Source organism: Aulostomus chinensis, chromosome 19 (genome assembly GCF_037954235.1).
Source record: "Aulostomus chinensis isolate RoL2024-O1b breed Wild chromosome 19, RoL_Achi_v1.0, whole genome shotgun sequence".
NCBI classification, from domain to species: Eukaryota; Metazoa; Chordata; class Actinopteri; order Syngnathiformes; family Aulostomidae; genus Aulostomus; species Aulostomus chinensis.
In genome coordinates this window covers 14731246-14751647 of record NC_141338.1, presented here as the reverse complement: position 1 = coordinate 14751647, position 20402 = coordinate 14731246, and the positions used below count along the sequence as shown (strand labels likewise).

The following is a 20402-nucleotide window of genomic DNA, read 5'->3' as shown; positions in this document are numbered from 1 at the left end:
TTCAGAAAGCTACTAATGGTTTCTGCTTTTGACAGGTAAAACTAAATCATGACACTCAGACTCAGTTATTCTGTTTATTTGAAAGGAAAAAATATATAATTCTCTTTACATAAAGACTTTTAGTACAAGTACCCTGGCACAAACGATACACAAGAGCTTGAGGAAAAAAGCATACATGAAAAAACACTTTTATAAAACATTAGAAACATAACATGAGCTTTTACAAAACATAAAAATGTAGCTTCATTCATAAGCAGATTTTCTAAAGGTCACAACATGCTCACGCCAACACAGGTGAGATGAAGAGGGGGAGGAGTTTGTATTAAAGCTGCACAAACACACATTCGATTGTACTCCATTCAGACACAAACACACTTTTTTGTTTAAGAGATGAACTGACACATTAATAAAATAGCTTTACTGACACAGAGCTGGCCAACCAGCAACAAGCTCATGGTGAAACTTCATCAAGAGTACATGAAAGATATCGCTTTTACTTTGTGATACAAAATACGAGTTAATACTGTAGAAAGACGCCTTCAAGTAGGAGTCACGAAGTCCTTTGATACGGTACACAAAAAAACCCCACCGATGTACTCGAAGTGCATTGGATTGAACTTGCATGATTAGCATGATGTTGCTGCCACTCGCACAACACCTAAACACAGCCGTAGTGCACGAGTCTCACTAGAGAGAACAAAACAAATGAAAAATCCATTAAAGGGCTTGAGTACGACGGCGTTGTATGCAAATGATGGCAAACAGGAGCAGATGGGTTTGAGATGCTGCTGTAGTTGTCGGGTTTTAGAAAAAAAAAAAACGAAGCCAGACAGAAACGCACAAACACCACAGCGAGAAGCAGCTGTGTATAGAACAAATCAGATGTCTCTTCTCACCTCGGAGGCAGTGCTCATGCTGCGGAGTCTCATTCAGATAGAAAACATGCCCTTTTACAACATGAGCCTGTCTGAGTGTTATTAGAAGTGATCACACATTCCCCGTTGATGGAAATTAACGCACGTTTGACTATTTTTGCATTCGTCTATCGTGTAAGAGCCTCGGACAGAAGCTCCATCTGTAATCCAGGCTTGCGGGGCAGATGGTTAAAGTAATAAATGAGTTCTGATGAGGATTGTTAGTTACAATATCTGATAAATGTGTTTGAATATGAGTCCAGCTGCATCCACAGACCAAGACCTTATAAACGCGGCCATGGGAATGTTGAAGTTTAGTCCATAAAAGATGGCGGACACTGTAGCTTGGTTCACTGAGGCTCGGTAGAGCAGAGGAGGTCGTATGCTTAGGATCGGTTCTCCCGATGCGACAGGGAGGATCTGGAGGGAACGAGATAAACAGTGTTATTACATTAACATGTATAAAGTGGTTGACTATCTCAGTAAGTGTGTGTGTGTGTGTGTGTGTGTGTGTGTGTATAGACCCACCTCAGTGACCTGCGACTGTCCTTCTCCATGTTGTTCTCTGGTCCTTCACTCTCATAAGAGGCCAGATGCAGCTCTGCAAAACAAAACACATCGGTATAATCTGATGTCAGAACTGTTGCGTGATCCGTATGTGGTGTCACGACTGGAGACTTTAGAGTTTTCACAGATGCGTACTGACCGTCTTCAGTGAAGACGGGCGTGGTGACGAGGTACTGGAGGATCCGGCGGTCTCTGTCAAAAGGACAAATGACTTGACGCCAAACCAGGAACTCGCTCACCTGCTTCGCCAGCTCCCAGAGTTTCTGATGAGACACCACAATAACAAAGTCAACATGAGCTCAACGTCCCAAGATAGCACCAAATCAAATAGGACCACAGGGAATATACGTTTCTCAAAAGTTTTAAAGCTGAATTTTTGAGAGCAATTTTTTTTTAAAGGGAATATTAATCCAAAAATATGATAGAAGTAACAAAAGTTCAAATATTAAATGATTCGTTCTATAAAATCCATCTTCATATAATGCCAATTTGAAAAAAAAATCAATTATTGGGTCTTAAAGTAGAGGAGGTTGAGAACTCCTGACATAAATAAAATGCAGAACGTAATGCTTTTTTTCACCCTCAAGGGGGCGTTGTTACCTTACATGGGGCAGCAAGTCAACCCACGCTGGTAGTAGCAGTTTGAAGGTTCAAACTTTTTTTTTTTTCACCAGTACAACCTTTATTCTCCTGAGAATTTCAGGGAAATTTTTACAACTGGAAATGGAGCATTCAAGCATTTAAAGAGTTTGTAACACACTTACTAGTGGCAGCAAAGAAGAGGCACACATCTGATACTGAACCTGTCAATCTGACATGAACCTCTTGAATTGTGAACGAACCTCAAAGTTAATGTGTCCGTTGGGCAGCCTGCTGGCACAGCCTTCATTCAGGAAGTAGATGTCTTTGATGAGCAGACTGAAGAAAGGGATCACAATCTGGAGAGAGGGAACCACAGCAGTTATAATCATGGGTGACATTATGAGAGCGAAACTAAACCAGTCGTCTGAGCGTCCCGCACCTTTTCCTGGCTGCTGTGCGCTGTCTCCGACCTCTGGGTGGCGCCACGGAGCGCAGTGCGATAGTTGCTAAAGTTACTGGACGGGTCCATCTGGTGCTGAGGGGGGAGGGTCAGAGAGAGGAGACAGTCAAACACAAGTGTGGACCCGCCAGCAGCTGGAGCAGAGCGGTATGATGATGTTATACTGTTTAATAGACCAACAACCAAACACGCAGGTTCTCACCTCCAGGATCTCAAACTTGTCAGTGTTGACTTTACTCCAAGTCTTCTTCAGTCTGGAGACAGGACTCATGTTCATCCCAGCTGGGAATAAGAATCAGATTTACTGGTAAATACACACGTGTGCGTATGTGTGTGTGTGTGTGTGTGTGTGTGTGCGTGAGTATGAGTGTGTGTGCAACAAAAGTGAACAAGGACAAATAAAAACACTTGACATCTCATATTTGCAGGTATGCAGTATATCTAACATGTATACGAAGCCTGGTGGTTCCCGGAGCACGCTGGACCTGTGCGAGCCAAACTCACTCAGTTCCTACTTCCTTGTACCGCATTTTATTGTGTATGACTGAGCACGTTTCTGCTCCACAGGATCAGAGGGTCGCGCTGACTTAGAGAAGTCACGAGCCATCCAGCCCAGTGAAACGTGTTCGCTTCGACGAGATCAAACAGCAAGAATTCGGCGTCCATCTCAGTTGACTAGAACGCGTGCAGCCGCTCCATCGTGTTGCTCTGACAAGTGTGGTTATCACATGTGTAAATGCTTCGGTGCTTCTGCTACAGATACTCACTGATGATGGCCATTAGGGAGTTGAAGTTGCCGATGTTGAAACATTCCTGAGCGACGTCGATGAAGAACTCGATGATCCGCGCTCGGTGTTTCTTCTTTACAGGCTGTGAATCAGTTATTTCTCATGTTATATATACATACATGTACTGCATATATACATTATCTACACTTCTTTTTTTTTGCTAATGTGCGTTTTGTTTTGAAGGGTTGTAGATGATGCACATTTGCATATCGTTACGACATGAAGCTTTTGTCAAGAATAATGAGCATGAAATTTCTATCAAGAAAGCATAACAGAAAAGCTCTCGCATCGGAGGAAGTGTGAACTTGGTGAGTCAAGTGTAGGTAGTAACAGCCATGAGACTTCACTTGAAATGTGAAGGGGAGGCAGGTTTGGCCTCTGAGGGCAGTGAGAAGCTGAGTCTAATATGGCTGGTATTTACAGTTTCAAAAACCATCAGAATTTGGCTCATTTTCAACATACAACATAAACTAAAGTGTCTAAACATGTTGACATTCATTGGGAATCAATGCAATGAATACCAGACCACCAAATTCCCTTTTGAGTGGCACATTTTGCATCAAACATGCATAATTCAAAGAAGTCCATTTCCAATTAAATTCAGATGCTGCAGGCTTCACAACGACAAACAGACGAAAGTGAAATCAATACACACGATCGCGCTGGTGAAACAGGAACAGACGTTCCTAACCCACGTACCATACAGATCTCAGTGGCCACCAGGTAACTCAGTCTGTTGAACCAGTTCACGTAGGCCTCCAGGTTGCTGGTTTTACGCTTTCGGAAGAAACCCTAAGACACGGTTGAAGGAAGATAACAAAGGTGAAAACACAAGAAAGAAAACCGAGGTGATTTTTCGTTTTAAAAGGCGTTATTTTGTGGTTTGAGATCTTTGTGGTCCTGTAGTTTCGCAGTGAGATCATCAAGTCAACATTGTATAAAAACCTGTAAAACTGATGCCATTCAACTGTTTTATAAACGGAAAAAGTCGGTTCTCTCCCCCCCCCCCCAAATCTTGATATTGGAATAAATATTGTTTCCCTTGTGGGACTTCCAACCACATCTCATGGTCTCCCGCAGCAGATGGTTTTAACTCAAAGTGCTGACAAAAAAAAAAAAAAACAAGTTGTACCACAAATACAGAGAAAACATCCGCTCAGGACGAGCGGGAGGTGCATTTTTTGAGGTGTATTTTGGATACATTGTAATTTTCATATTTGTACATTTCCTATAACACAAGCCAGACTGGGCCTATTCTAATTCACTTTATTACATTCGGTCACAATTTTCCATAATGAAATATGAAGACACAGACGGGCTGCTGATCTGTAATTTCCTTCGCGAAAGGCTCTTGAGTGCTCTGACACTCTCATAACCTCTCCTACACACTGGAACCAGTGACGTGTGTGCTGGTATTTCCAGCTCATCTGCTCGTCTGTGAGACGCTCTGTGGTGAACCTGTTTGCCAGAGGCACTTTTATATAAATAAACATTATAAAAGCACTGAGTATACAAAAAACAACAACAACAAAACACAGGCCGGGGCTGTGATGATGTAATCGAAGGGATTCATGGCTCTATTAAATGCTTACGCAACAACAGCAGCAGCAGCAGCAGCAGCAGCAGCAGCAGCCCACTCTACTCCAAACCTGCCTGCTATACTTCAGGACCCCTTACGCTGACTCAACCACTCGTTTATACAAAGTGGGTCTTATATAACAGGCACGGCACCAGCGAGGACGGGAGGCACAACAAAAAGACCCAGCGCTGATTGAAATCCCCCCTACAGCTGACTCACAGGAGCGCTCTGGAGGAGAAGAACCCCTCAGCAGATCTGCTCTTTCATACCGTGTTTGATTTACGTTCAAGAGCTAATTTAAGAAGAATAAAAGAAAAAAAAAAAGCAGAATAAACTTAACATCCATCTGTCAGGAGGTTCCTTTATGTGGTTGCTTCAGCAAAGCAATTAACCAACATTTGAGTCAAATGAGGACATAAGAAACAACGAGGAATTACTTTGTACGAGGTCTGAGTCAGGTGTTTGATGGTGCTAATTATAAAATGGTCGCACGAGTTACAGCAACTATCCTCTGAATTACGACAGCAATTTTCTTTTTTAGGGTATTTGAATGACATCATATGATATCCTCCAATAAAGTATTAACGTAGGTGTGTCTTCCTGAGCAGGGCTAAGTCTGGCCGGTCCTGACTGTAAACTAAATATTGTACCTTGTGGTTCTCCAGAGGATCCTTCATGGCGAACGTCTGGATGAACTCCTCGGGTCCGATAAAACTCAGTCTGTCCTGAGAGCAGAGAACATGAAGACGCAACCATAATAACGGTGATGACAGAGCAGAAGACGCTGATGATGAAGGTGTGTTACGACTATAATAAATGGTTATCGCGAAAGAGGACACGCGCAAACAGCAATTACAGGCTTAAAACACTTAAAAAAAAAAGACGGTAAGCTACTTCGTTTTATATCAGATGACAGTATTAACACTCTACATGGGCACTTCTGTAAAGTTGGCCGTTTGAATGGGATCAGGAGTAAAAGCATAAGGAATCAACAAAAACACTGAGACGTTCTCTCTATACGCCACGAAAACAACGTGTTTACTGAAGGCTTGTGTGCACATGGGGTTTTCTTCTCTTTTCTCTTTTTAATTGCTTCTCCTCTTTTGTGCAATCTCCTTGGTGTTGTGAATCACCCTTATTTTTCTTTTTTTTTTTACAGGCAACCAAACATACACTCACAGGAGTATTTATAAGGTACATCAAGGTAGGAGTATTGCAGTGTAATAATAAAGCCCTGTAATAAATACTCCCTTAATGAGGATTATTATTGTCCATTTTGTATCGATTTAGAATTTGTTTTTATTGCATTTTCCTGGGTCCTGAGGTCGTACTGGGAGGTAATATGATGTCACTTCCACAGATGATAGACAAAATATGAAGAAAAGCCCTAAATATAATTAGGTATATTTAACAAATTGACAAGTTGGTGTGCAGTTGTGCTCAAAGGTAGCGGCAGTCTGTTTCTGTTGCTGGTCAGCTGGTGAGAGCGGATCAAGGTGAACGTTGCTGCGCGTTTGTGTTGACGTGTCAGACGAACCGCTTCATCTACAAACTCCAACAAAACAAAACACCACGTGGACACACGTGACTGGGAGAAGAAGCTCTTACCAGTTCAATGTGTGTCAGCTGCTGGGCGAGGATAAAAGGGTCATCGCACACGCTCAGTACGTCGCTACGTTGACCTGATGCTTGTTTACTTTTCAGGGAGGTGGGACGCTCGGTTGCCACGGCGTTCAGAGCAGCCACTGCCTCCTCATACTGGCCGAGAGCTGACAGACGTTTCATCAGGCGCTGGGTCATCTGTTGCATGGCTCGCCACGAGTACTGAGGTCAGAACAAAAACATCCATGCAGGCGTGCGCGCACGCACACACACACACACACACACACACACACACACACACACACACCGTGTGTTAATTAAGCAAGAACGCTACCTCTAGGTAGGGTTGCCTCCTTAATCGTTCCTCAATGTGTATTTTCGTGCAGTAAATCTGGCAACTCGGAATGCCGGATTTTGCCAGATTTGTCCAAACTTGTTTTCAATTGAGTTTTATTCAAAACCTCATACAATGTGACACCCACCTCATCCCCTCGAGCCACGTGGTGAGTCATGTCCTTGAGACAGCGCATCATCCTCTCGTCCCTGAAGTCGTACGGAAATGTCTCGGTCCACTCGGTCAGCAGCTGCACCAGTTTAGGTGCCACCTCACGGAAACGGATCTGAAAAACATTGCGTCACCTTGAATGATTTTGTTCGACGTGTTGGTCCCACTGAAGTTGGGGAGTTTGATGACAAAATATGTTTTAATAACCACAGAAGTGGTTATTTTATTGTTCCCATTTAATGTGCTCCTTCAATCTTATTCCTGCACTGCCATTTTCATGCCTCGTTGTTCGTGTTGTATCTCTTCACTTATGAAACAGTCAATAAATGTCTCCTCCCAACAAAGACACGAGGAGCTTTGTGTGTTGACAAAGTGAAGCTGTGTGGGTGAGTCAGACCAACACAGATAATTTCATATGTTTGTGTGTGTGTGTTTGTGTGTGTGTGTGTGTGTGTGTGTGTGTGTGTTTGGGTGTTTGTAAACCACCCACCTTATCCAGCAGGGCGTCTCCAGACCGTTGCTGCTCCACACACAGGTGACAAACCCTGGTCATGAGCTCATACGGGTGCAGGAAGAGGCGTGAACTCAGCAGGAAGGTGAACACGTACGACCTCTGATGACGAAAACAGAACTACTCTCAGAGACGGAGCGCCTCATTTCAAACATGAATGAAGAGAGTGTGTCACTCACATCAGGGTAGTAGTCCACTGTGGGAACCAGGTGCTGAATTAGAGCCTCAAGAGATGCTGAAACCAAGCTGTTGTCATGGTAACACATCTCCCCATAGCTTGCAGTGATGCTGTGTCCGTAAAGTCGGCTTTTTGACGTAGTGGCGTTGCTCCGGCAGGACTGCTCACTGCTGCTGCTGCTAGTTTGACGATGCGTACGACCGGGACAGGAAGTGCTGTGCTGGCGAGGGCTATGAGGCTGCGGCAAGGAGTACGGGTTCTCCGAAACTGCACAACTGCTGTTGTAATGATGCTCCCTGGAGGACGTGGAACCCACAGAGGCGCTGCGATAGGCACAGTGAGGCTGGGGAACGTCATAAGGGTTTTCGGCAGCAGAGTAAGCACTGTTGTAGATATTTTCTTTGGTGGCCTTTGCAGCGGCAGCGCCATTGCGGTACGGGCTGTGAGGCTGAGGATAGTTGCTGTTGTTGCTGTAAAGACCACAAGAGCTGAACTTTCCAGCATATGGCGTTGTAGGAGGCATGATGACCTGCAGACAGAAACAAAGAATAATCTTGATTAATCATTTTGAAACGATATATTTAAGTATTTTTAATATTCAAGTCCTCCAAAACTACAAAGCTACTAAAGAATGACAATACTTCACATTAAATCGACAGAACCAATAAATACTACCAATTCGTGGTCATTGTTAGTGTCCTGTCATCAGAAAAAGTGCCATTAGATGTGAAAATACATGATTAAACTCAGATATTAGCATTCACTAGAACTGTAACCATGGCGACAGTAGTTGTTTTGTATCCCGCCGCTGTCCCTCCCAGGGAATCCTGCCGATCTTTAAGCTGCGTTCACATTTGAAACTATGTGCAACTTGATCACTCAAAGCAGAGACTTAAAAGTGTCTGTGAAAGTAATTACACTTAGTCGTATAATTTTACCCCTCTTCTGTTTATTACTTTTGGCTTTGAACTGTTTACAGACGCCACACCCCCCCCCCCCCCCCACTCTGTGAAATCTACTTTATCCAAACATGTTTTCTTTTTAAACTTTTACAAACATATAATTACATTTGTTATCACTAAAGCAAAAAGGCAAAAAACAAAGCACAACAACAGCATGCTGACAGATGCTCGATCTCTAGACCAGCGATCATTTTTGTCTCTTAATGGTGGAGATAATTAGATCTGAGGTAGGTAAGCTGATCCCACATCACCACCCAGGCATGCTTTAACTCTGGAGCCACCTTTATCCTGCTACTGTTGTCTGGCTAAGAACCATATGCCAGCGTAAATCAAGCCCAGCACGAACACACACACACACACACACACACACACACGCGCGCGCGCACACGCACGCACGCACACATCCCTCACACATGCGCATGGACGCTGTGCCAGAAAACAAAACCCTGCAGGAATCTAGCAGGCTTTTGTTTGTCCATCAGAGCGCCGACAGAGGAGTGTCTGCCTCAGCCAACATCATCCACACACACACACACACACACTTGTCCACACACACTTGTCCACCATGGCGCCTAGCCCCATGCCGGTATAATCCAAACACATACACGTCATGTATAAACAAATGATGGCTTGAACCACACACACACACACACACACACACACACACACACACACACACACGTATACCACAGCGCCTGGCCCCGTGCCAGTGTAAGCCAGGCCAGTGCCAGCCGTCTTCTGAACTCTGTGAGCCAGGCCTGCTGTCCTCCTCCTAACTCGGTTTAAAGATTAGTGGCTTTACCTTCCTAAACTTACACTGTGTAATCAGGAAAAGCAGTGCTTTGGTCATCAAGTTGAGATAAGAATCTACTCAGTAATATTGACTTCTTTTTTTTCCTCTCTCTACAAGCCTCTGTTTGCACTGAGAGGTGACCTCAAGCAGGAGAAAAACACATCTCAACTTTTATACCAGGCAGTCTTGGGTTTTCCGGACCGAATTCCTGAAAAGTTGACCATTCGGATAGTTGCGGTTTTCCAAGCTGCAGCTCTGAAATCATAGGTTGGACTCTTGCATGGACAGCTTAATGATGACATTGGTAGTATAATTTCATACTGAAAGAATTGTTTACATTCCCTCTGTTTGTAAACTTGCAGAGATTGAAACCTTACAGAGAGGTTTGATGTGGTAATGAAAAAAATATATATATACGGGAAATAGCAGAAACGCATGGTTTTAACATAGCACAGGCAAAACCACAATATACAGATTTGTGTGTTGCCTTTAATCTCGAACCAGTGACAGACAATATCTCCTCTGTTGGCAAAATGTGTTTTGCTCAAACTGTCAGTTCATCAAAAGGTTCAAACTAATTGAATTTTAGACGGCGCTGCAGGCAAAACCATCATCTGAGCCACTGAATCATGTTTAAACTGCTTCAAAGGGGCAGAATTTGGTTTTTCTACAAACGTGACAATGTCTTGCTTTGTTTATGTTGCCTTTCTCACTTTGTGGCTTTTAATTACTTTTTTAAGCTGCCTGGATTGGTAGAGCTGAAAACAAACTCAATCCGTCAACTTTCCTAAGTCACATATTGTTGGTTTTAAAAAAGGTACAACCAGCTCCATAAGGACCGATTGCTAAAAGAGAAGGGGGGTGGGGGGGTTGGGGTCTTCAACAATGGAGGTATTATCTGTCCTGTCACGGCATTAACTGACACACAAAGACCCGCAGGAAGAGATCACAGCAGATCGCAGCCGATCAGACACACACAGCAGCTTTCACACACTTGGCTCGCCTCCGTCAGGCCGTGCGACGCCCCGCCTCTCAACGCACCGAGGCTGGGATCGTTCTCACATCACTCAGCATAGTGACGGGGATTGTCTCATTCTTCAAAAAGGCGTGAACTCTTTTTATATCTCCACAGATATCATCTGCCCTACGTTTGTGCCATAAATCTACACTTTTAATTGCAGAGGGCAGAGGAATTTGTCCCCATGACGCCTCGTGCCAGCAGATAATGCTGCATCAGGGCCACTCGGTCTGCAGCTGCTGTGTTTTTATGTTCTAAGTCAATGTGATCATCCAATGTGGCATGGAAGAACTCCACAGTAAACTCAATCACTCATAATTGTCCTTATTCAAAGCCAATTGACCCCAGCGAGCATCTGCGCGCTCTCTGACCCAGTAACAGTCAGCGCTGAAGGTCCCTGACGTTTAAAAAGAACAGGAGCCAAAGACAGGATTTGTTTAAAAAGCCTTTCCGGAAACTCTAATCAAATTTGAGGCCTTTCAGTAGAGCCTGAAGCTAGAAAATGGTTCAGTTTTATTGTCAAGTGTCTTCCAATGGTCATACAACAGTGATTGCAATGTGAATGTGCAGGGTTTGACATTACCAAGGCAAATAAACACGTCATGTATGCCTGTATGGATGTAGCACTACGCAAACACTTCCCAATGCAAAGATAAAGTTCCACAAACATCACAATTCTTTTCCATGATTTTGTTGGACATTGTTCCAAAACAGCAAACAGTAAAGTGGCATAACCGTTAGCAAAACAATTTAACACAGACCAGCAGCTGACTAGCAACATGGAGGGCTGCTAAAATGTGGGTTTTAATGCTAAAGGTGATTACACAAGAACCAGCAACACAAACACGGACCATGAAGGCATAAATGAACATTTGTAGGGTGCAGGAATATCCAGAATATGACACACGTGAGAAAGCCATAAAAATAAGGTCTTCAGGTAACGTCACGTCACAATTTCCTGGAAAAAGTGGACAACGTTTGCATTACGATGACTAAACCTTCAACCACTGAGAAACAAAAAACCCCACATCATAAACCACTAAAACCACTTGCTGAGGTGATATGAGGCACATTTAAACATCTTTTGGTCGCGTAAGCATAACCTTGGTTGTGTGATCATCATCCGCCCCTGGACTCAAACCCAGAATCCCTTGCATGGGAAGGGGGCACACTTGCTAGCAGGCACTAGCATCAGAGTATCTCTATCCATGCTGGGGGGGTGAGGTTTACTCACTGCACAGCACCACCTGCTGGCCACTTTACACAAACGCCTGTGTGACATGAATCTTTCTTGTTCTGGTGATGATGTTTATATAGATATTATGTCTCGAAACATCTCACCATTACTTTGGACCAACAAAGGTCTACTTCAGCCAACAAAAGTGAAACATCCCTGATTTGTCACAACTGTCGTGTATCTTCCTTCTTTTGTAAAACAGAGCCAAACCCTTAAAAGTACCAGCTAAAGTTCAACAACATAGAGGCCGTGAGACAAAAGGACAAGTTGAAGGAACCTTCCAGCGTGTGGAACTTTACACCAGTTGATCATGTCATGAAGTACTATCTTTGTTCTACTTTGTACATCGTGTACTTTGACACTAATAAGTTACAACAGGTAAGTTGTGACTGCCGGAGAGGAAAGTCTTCAGTTAACCTTATTGTAACACTATAATGAGGTTAAAGTCCAGGCTGTGCTCCTAATATCACACACTCGTGGTTTCCTCAAAGCTGTACACTGAACAGTTTTACAAGAACACGAGTTAACCCTTGAAAAACAACACCAACGCCACCAACCTGCACACACATTCCTTACGTACCGGCTTTAGCTGAGGGGTGAAACCAGAGGAAGTTATCTCTCAGTCTTATTTAAATTTAGAGAAGAAAATATATGTACATGTGACCGTACCTGACCTACAGGTGACTTTTGGACAAGTATCACAGTTGATTTCAGGCCTGCAAAGGGCGTCAGTTTTTGTTAAAGGTGCCTTCAAGTGTTCTGTTGCAGGAAAACCCCTGAGAATGTTTGCTTAGCAGGGATCTCAGAAACAGAGGTCAAATGAACGGATATTTGTTTTGTAATTTGATACAGCGTTTCATATAACGGGTTTTTAAAGCGTACCGTGTCCTTTTGATTTAGTAAATTCCTGAGGCGGCGTGAAATCTGAGATGACTTTTTTTTTTTTTTTTTTTGTTCTTACCGCAACTTTCATTCCAACAGGAAATACCTTTTTGGGGGTCTCAAAGAGGCAGAAACAATTAGTTACTCCAGTTCACAAATGGACTCCTTGCTCTTATTCCTTCTGTGTTCACATCTGTCCAGGACTTATTTTGATAAGGGATTCACTATGCTGGATCTCTTACCAATATCCAGTTTGCAGATATTTGTACTGCTGGTTTGGCCGATATTTACCGATGTCAATTTTATCTGTTCACCCTGGACAGGTCACCAGTCCATCACAGGACCAACATAGAGACAGACAACCATTCACACTCACAGTCACACCTACGGTCAATTTAGAGTATCAATCAGCCTCGTCCTCTCTTGATGTCTTTGGACTGTGGGAGGAAGCTGGAGTACCAGAGAGAACCCACACAGGAACAGGGAGAACATGGAGACTCCACACAGAAAGATCCTGTGCTGGAGCCGGGACTCGGACCCAGAACCTTCTTGCTGTGAGGCCACACTGTTAACCGCTGCACCACCGTGCCAGCCATATAAACATTGTGAATATAAAAAATACTTTTACTTTATTTCCCAAAAATTTGAAGAAACCCATAAATTATATGTTGTTGACAACCTGCATCTATGCACCTGTAACCTTTCTTGTGTGTATGTATGTATGTGTGTGTGTGTGTGTGTGTGTGGGGGGGGGGGGGGGGGGGGGGTCCTACACTTTATTCACTAGCAAAGGTGAAGCTGGATTCCAACAGGTCCTCAGACACCAGCCTGTAAATCTGTACACTCAACCACCGGACCCAGATTGACAGGAAAGATATCTGGAATTCACCCACTGATGGACCCGTTTCCATCTATTAAGCCCACACACACCGATTTCATGCATGCATTTCCTTGTGTGTGGGCCACACACACACACACACACACACATACACAGTAGGCTAGTACAGTATTAACCTAGAGTCAGAAAGGATAAAGACACATTATCTCCTCTGCTTGCAGGATATAATAAGCAAACACATGGTCTTTCTCGCTCTCTCTCTCTCTCGCTCACACACACACACACACACACACACACACACACACACACTTGCTACTGTAAAGGAAAAGAAAACATCATAGAAAAAACTTTCAGATGTGAAAGGTTCTTGGTATATGTCCACTGAATTATTCTTTGAACAGGTGAAATCCAAAATGATGTTCGCGCTCCTCTCGCTTGCCTTGCATGTTAATTATTAAATGAGTGTAACCATTTTATTGGACGTTTTTTCTAAAGAAGAATGTCACGCAAGCTCGAAAAGTAAAGAGGCTAAGTACCTTAAAGGCTGTTGGTTTATTTACAGTGCTGTTTGGCTAAGGAGAGCGATGATAAAAGGGAGGGGGTTTTAAGTCTCTTTGGCCTGAAGTACACACGCTTTCTCTTATTCTTTTATTCTTTTCCCTGCAGGCAATACACAATCTGTTATTCTCTCTCTCTCTCGCTCTCTCTCTCACACACACACACACACACACACACACACACACACACACACACACACACACACACACACGGGCACCATGCCTGGTCTGCATTATGGGCTTCTGACTGAGTCATAACACAGTAAAATTAAAAGCTGACTGTGAAAGAGCCATGCTGTGTAACCACAGTCCCATCACAGGTGCTGCTGGTGAGTAATGTTTGTTTGTGTGTGACTGCCAGCCTAATTTTAAACTCCCATGGGTGGCAAACAATAACAACAAATGTAGCTAGTTTGAGGCAAATTAGGGACGTTTGCACTGGTTTTGTCTGAGCAAATACAGCTTGTTTTACAATGAAGTTCCTCATGGGAAGTGCCTGATTCCTGAATGCATCCATAAACCTTCATCTAAATCAATTCTTAGCGACATATTTTCCAGGATTTACAAGAAATGAAATTTTAATAATGAAACTTAAAACAATATCAGTTTCTATAAATAACCCCTGATAACTTACCTCTTATGCGGTGCAGCTCAATACCCGAATGCAATTTCTTTTTCAAGCAGTAAAAGACAAAACTATCCAAACTAGTGGTAGTTTCCTGTTGCTGTTGGCACGCCGGCAGAGCTGCACATTACAAGTCTCTCAGCAGTGCGTCCGCGCTGTCCTCAGCTCCATTGTGTGTCTCCGCTTCTGATATTTGAGTCCACAAGCAGGAGCAGCAGCGCTGTAATGAACCACAAAGCGAGGCGTATTCAAATGATTTCCACAGAGCCGGGAAATCTGACCAATCACAGCCCGAGGGCGGCGGCCTCCTGGGGCTCAGCGGTCCAATCGCAGCGGGGGACTTGAAAAATCGAAATCTACGGAGACTCTGATTGGCTGGCTCACCGTCCGTCCACTTTTTCCTTTTCAACCGCAGCCACAGGCAGTAAATGTTGTTGTTGGAGAGCTGGAAAATGGAAGGTGCAAGGTTTCCCCCTGGAATGAGGTTGTGTGCGGCTGTATAGTTGGACTCAGGTACTTAGAGTCTAGACTTTGAGAAAGTTTAAACCCCTAACTTGATTTATTTTCTCTATTTAATTATGTAATTTGTGTATGAACCACATACATTTGTCAAAGTTACAGGTAAAGTCCCAGCTTTTTCTTCCCTGTGTCCATTCATTTATGTACTGCAGGAAACAGCCCTGAAACCCACCAAGCCCTCATAGATGGAGTTATCCAGGGGACCTCATGCACAACAGCCAAAATGAATATGGCTTGGTGAAAGATACATATGGTTAAGGATTACATAAGTTTGGGGGAATTTGATCTTTTCTCCACGTTTTATAACCCTCAAACCAATAAATGACATTTGCATGTAGTTGGTGTATCTGGGGGGCCTCATAATCTGAGTTTTATCTGAGAGGAGAAACACAGTCGCAGACCTACAGATTAAAGAGACACTTGGTAACTTTAAAACAAGCTAGCGCTGGTCCATAACACATAACATTTATAGCCGACAAGAGACGCTAGTGAGTCACTTATTACACTTACACAATGCTGGAAAAACTCAAAGCTTTACGTTAATGACGACCAGACATGTTACACCTCAAGTACAGTGGATCTGTGTGTGACTGGCAGTACAAACAAACTGGATCTGTAGAGTTTTGTCATTATAAATGCCTGGAGGTCCGTGTCACAATGTGACAAAAAATACACATAGACCAACCACAGCATTAAGCGATTCGTCACATTTTTCTCTGTTAATTAGCGTGGTATGTGTAGCTGGTTCAGTTTCTGTGACTTTTTAGTCAATACACTCGGGTTACACTTCCGGGTCATTGACAGAAGTGGTGTATTCCTGGTCCCACTGTACTTTTCAAAGCTGGATGAACATGTCCAGATGTTGCAGTTGTGAATCAAGGTACTCTGGCTTTTATATGCTTCTATCAGGCTCAGTCTGGCCCGGTGTTCTGCGCATGTTCCACAGGTCCATCTGCCGAATGTAACCTGGAAGTCAAAGAAAAATATGTAGCATTTTTAGACAAACAAGGAGACCCACCATGAAAACCATTTAAATGTGGGTCCGCTGTTTAGCAGGAGCAGTTTGACCTTCTTATTTTAGCTTGTTTTGAGTACGACACAAAAAGTAAACTGGAAGGAAGTCTGGTTGCAACCAGCTTCAAGGGGACGTACTGCCACCTACTGCTCTGGAGACAGACATTCCTCTCGTCGTCCCTGATGAACTTCAGCTTGATTGCAACTGTTCCTGTAAACCCACTGACTGTAGAGAGCTAACTGCGCACTCACACCAGAAGATTCATGAGCACCAAAAGCAGCCAGCAGTCGTTAATTTTCAATGATAGCTGGCAAAAAGGAAAAGCTTTGAAAAACAAGATGCCAGCAACCAGAGGGATGAGTGAGACTTCAACCATGTGCAAATGATCAGATATAATTTTCCTCCCACTGCAAGAGTGGGACACATCTAACGTCTGTTCCTTTCCATACTGACAACAGAAAAGGAACTAATCATTGCCATCTTTTGTTTCCCGGAGCTGCACGACTCATCATTGCGTGTATACATGACATAAACAAAACAACAACAAAAATAAACATAAAAGAAAGTGTCAGAGACATTAGTGATGTCTGAGCCCACCTTACCTGACTGTAACCTTTAAGAAGATAAAAAAAATCACAATGAACTAGAATTATATGGAAAACATAAAACATTTTAAATAAACTAATGTGATTTTGGAAGAATATTTGCATTTTCATTATTGTTTTAAAGTATTTATGCAAATATATATTGTTTAATAATGCATGGATGTATGAAAAATATATTTAGTATCTTTGTCAGGTTTATGGCTGACCTGCTGAAGAGTCCTACTGTAATCTTATTACAGGCCATGACTGAACTGAGTTCAGCTTTCTAAAACAGGCACAGCAGGAGCAACATTTGGGACCTGTACATGTTTGACTTTGTCTCAGTATGAGACAAATGTTTACAATATACTATGGACTCTGTGTGTGTGTGTGTGTGTGTGTGTGTGTGTGTGTGTGTGTATTTATATAAATATATATATGTGTGTGTGTGTATACATATATATATATAAAATGTATACAGAATATATATACACAGTATACACCTACATATGTGTGTTTATACATATATGTAGATGTATGTATGTATATACATATACTGTATATACATTTATATGTATAAAATGTATACAGAGTATATATATATATACATACACAGTATACACCTACATATGTGTGTTTATCCAAATATGTACATATATATATATATATATATATATATATATATATATATATATATACTTCTACTCCCTCCATCTTTCCAATTTCCTCTCTAATATGGTAATTAAAGCAAGGTGGCTGCACACTACTGCCCGCCCCCTGCGCTACCACTGTGCTGCTGCCACCCGTCTCAGTTCTTTACATTGCATAAACATCAAATTATATAAACTCTCTGTTAGAGTTGCTGTGTGGCGCTGAAGTTGTGGGAGGCGCTCATTTTTTGATCTCTGACGCCTCTTACATTGTTCAGGCAAGAATATCTGATCTCTGAGCCTTTCAGGCTGCAGGGTTTTCTCATTACAATAACCTGACTCCTACACCAGGCACCTAAGTGACACAGTTTCCGGCTGTGTGTGTGTGTGTGTGTGTGTGTGTGTGTGTGTGTGTGTGTGTGTGTGTGTGTGTGTGTGTGTGTGTGTGTGTGTGTGTGTGTGTGTGTGCTACAAACGTATTGAAACAAAAGCACGCACTTGCTTGTGTACCCTTCCGGTAACCTTGTGGGTTTTGACGCTTTCATTGGCTTTGCGATGCCAGTGGTCATCAGGGAGAGGTTTAGGAAGGCCTCCCGTCAGGGTGGCATATGTGATGAAAGACGTCAGTGTAAGTTATACAAACCTTAATGTTCCTATTCTGATGGAAGCAATCAGTCCCAGGAGGATGACGCCTCCATCAAGATGGAGTAACGATTGGTTTGATGAGTACTGTATGACATCATGTGAGTCATACGCTATTAGACTGATATGTTAGACAGCAGCATCGTCACCAGCAGCATCAAAACTACAAATGAGGCAATGAGGTCCAGCGTCCGTGCCTTCGGTCCTTGTCTAGCCTTGTACAGACGTACAGAATCATTGCAAATGTGACTCACTTAGACACCAACGACGGCTGAGAAAGAGAATTCACTAAAAACTTTTGCCAATGTTGAAATGTTCAGACAAATTCTATGAACCTCATAATATCCTTCCACCTGGATGCCGTACCTGGGAGCCACCTCACGCCAGAATACAACAAAGTATTGCCAATTGATAAGAACATGCTGGGCGTGTGCAAGCTCCTATTCTGTGGTACATGTATGAAAAGGCTACTCCTTTGATTTTCAGCCTTCGTGTCTTTATAAAGTCTTTTGTGTCAGTTGGGAAAAGCATTAGTTGGCATGATGTAAATGATTCATTCCCCCAAAGGTCTATGGACCTCGTCTCTGTCCAGATATTTGTGACCGCACACACTCCATTAGCTCTTGATTCCTACACCACTATCCGGCTGCAGCTCTAGGTTCCAGCAAGGAGACCTTCGTCCATTCTTCTCACTTCCCTGCCGCTACGTTTTTTTCAGTGGCCGCACCTTACAGTATATCTTCCCCTTTGTCACTTTTTTCTCATTCAGCGACAAACAGGAACTTCTTCCTTAAAGTGCATACTTTGCCGTCTTCTCCATTTTTACAGTGCTCAACAAATAACGCTCTGGTGCACTTCTGACCCCCCCAACTTGATGGACTGTAGTTTGGGTGGAATATGGATAGAACGCCAGACCAGTGTGGTAACTACATACAAGTGCATCCGTGGGAATGGAATAAGGCTGCCATCATAGAACCAAATGAATAAACAAATAAAAGATGTTTGAAAAATGGTTCAGCACATTACGGTCCACACTTGTTTCTTTGCTAATCATCTTCGAGTTCCAAGCTCACAGTATTGTCGATCTTTCCTTCCTCAGGCCAAACAACCTGCACAATCAGAGCAATCTGCTGTGTAGACCACACCTGTATTTGTCTTGCTCATATGGGAAGTGTAGTTCTCCACATTCTCCTCATAAAGACACACACCCACTGGATGAACAGAAAGATAGATAGTCAACAACTGCGTGTGTACAGTTTACAAAGAAATAACCGAAAATTGCAGCGAGAAAATAACAGCACATCCCTAAAAACTGTCAAAAAATTATTTTCTTGTGTATCCAGCTTTGTAGCTGGAGCCCATTTCTTCAGACTATGTGGGTATCACAGCACACAGTGTGTTGAAGGGTTCCAGCTAACGGTGTGTTTTTGATTTCGGGGAAACATTGACAAAACAAATGATGTCAGCCTCCATCAGCGGCAGCAGCGGCAGACCTGTGTGCCATAGTGAGTATGGGTGGGATAACTCAGTGACAGCTGGGTGAGGTCATTGCGATGCGGGGAAGAGGGGGATAAAAAAAAGGGGGAGAACCCCTATCCAGGGGAGGGGACAGAAGAGGGGAGGGCTGCTTTTATTGTGACAGGCTTTTCTGTGAAGAATGCATACACTCACATGTTGAGAGAACCTTAGAGTGGAGACAGGAACAATGCAGCTGAAGTAATGCAACGCCCCAATTAAGACCTCATAGTTACTCATATGGATGTCCTGAAGAGATGGACACGAGGACAGTTGAGAGGAATAGTCGGTATGTGAGCTATATGAGGATGGGAGAGGAGGGCGGGGGGGGGGGGGGCTTAGGGGGAGAGGAAGACGGGTGACTCACAGGCTTCCAGTAAGAGGTCTGTCTCAGCTACTGGAAGCCCCCGACCCTGTCTGGAGTAGATACATGCCAAAAATCTGTGTTTTTCACTTGGTGAATAAAGATGGACCCTAAAGGTCATAAAAAATATGTAAAACCACAACAAGGACTACGAGCTGTTAGCTTTGTTGTATTTTATCACGTGATTAGGGTTGCCATGAACACTATAAAACATGTAAAGCAAACACATTGTTTTTAGGTTTTGTTATTTGTGAGGAGACAAACAACAATGTGTCTCCATAAAAGGCTTTCCTACAAATCAAAACCTCACACATGCACAGTTTCCCTGGTCATCGATCTGTTCGTTCTCAATTGTCATTCATACCGAGTCTGTTTGGTTGTCAGTGATCCATCTTGCTTGCTACTGTGTGACCTGTAAAACTGTGTTTTCAATAGCTGCTCTGAGGCTGCAGAAAGAGTAACACTTTCACCCACAACACCAGGAAGTGCCGATCACAAGCTCAGCTATGAGTCAA

General features: G+C 43.2%; 1 protein-coding gene across 1 annotated transcript; it reads right to left on the bottom strand.

Moving 5' to 3' along the window:
* Window positions 1-60: 60 nt before the first annotated feature.
* Window positions 61-14804, bottom strand: LOC147244185 (ras-GEF domain-containing family member 1B-B-like). Its single transcript, XM_086186864.1, has 14 exons — window positions 14608-14804; window positions 7688-8215; window positions 7488-7610; window positions 6975-7112; window positions 6499-6714; window positions 5541-5615; window positions 4011-4103; window positions 3291-3393; window positions 2726-2805; window positions 2503-2598; window positions 2324-2419; window positions 1621-1744; window positions 1443-1515; window positions 61-1334 (listed from the first exon to the last, which is right to left on the bottom strand). The coding sequence occupies exons 2-14, from the start codon at window positions 8207-8209 to the stop codon at window positions 1301-1303; spliced, it is 1773 nt and encodes a 590-aa protein (XP_086042990.1). The 5' UTR covers window positions 8210-8215; window positions 14608-14804; the 3' UTR covers window positions 61-1300.
* Window positions 14805-20402: the final 5598 nt, after the last annotated feature.

What these genes read in the sequence shown, in the direction of transcription:
- LOC147244185 (XM_086186864.1), bottom strand. Translation starts at nt 8,209, where the DNA reads ATGCCTCCTACAACGCCATATGCTGGAAAGTTCAGCTCTTGTGGTCTT. An exon ending in ACGTGGCTCGAGGGGATGAG is followed by an intron (nt 6,715 to 6,974) that starts GTGGGTGTCACA and finishes TTCTGACCTCAG; the next exon opens with TACTCGTGGCGAGCCATGCA. An exon ending in ACAAGTTTGAGATCCTGGAG is followed by an intron (nt 2,599 to 2,725) that starts GTGAGAACCTGC and finishes CTCCCCCCTCAG; the next exon opens with CACCAGATGGACCCGTCCAG.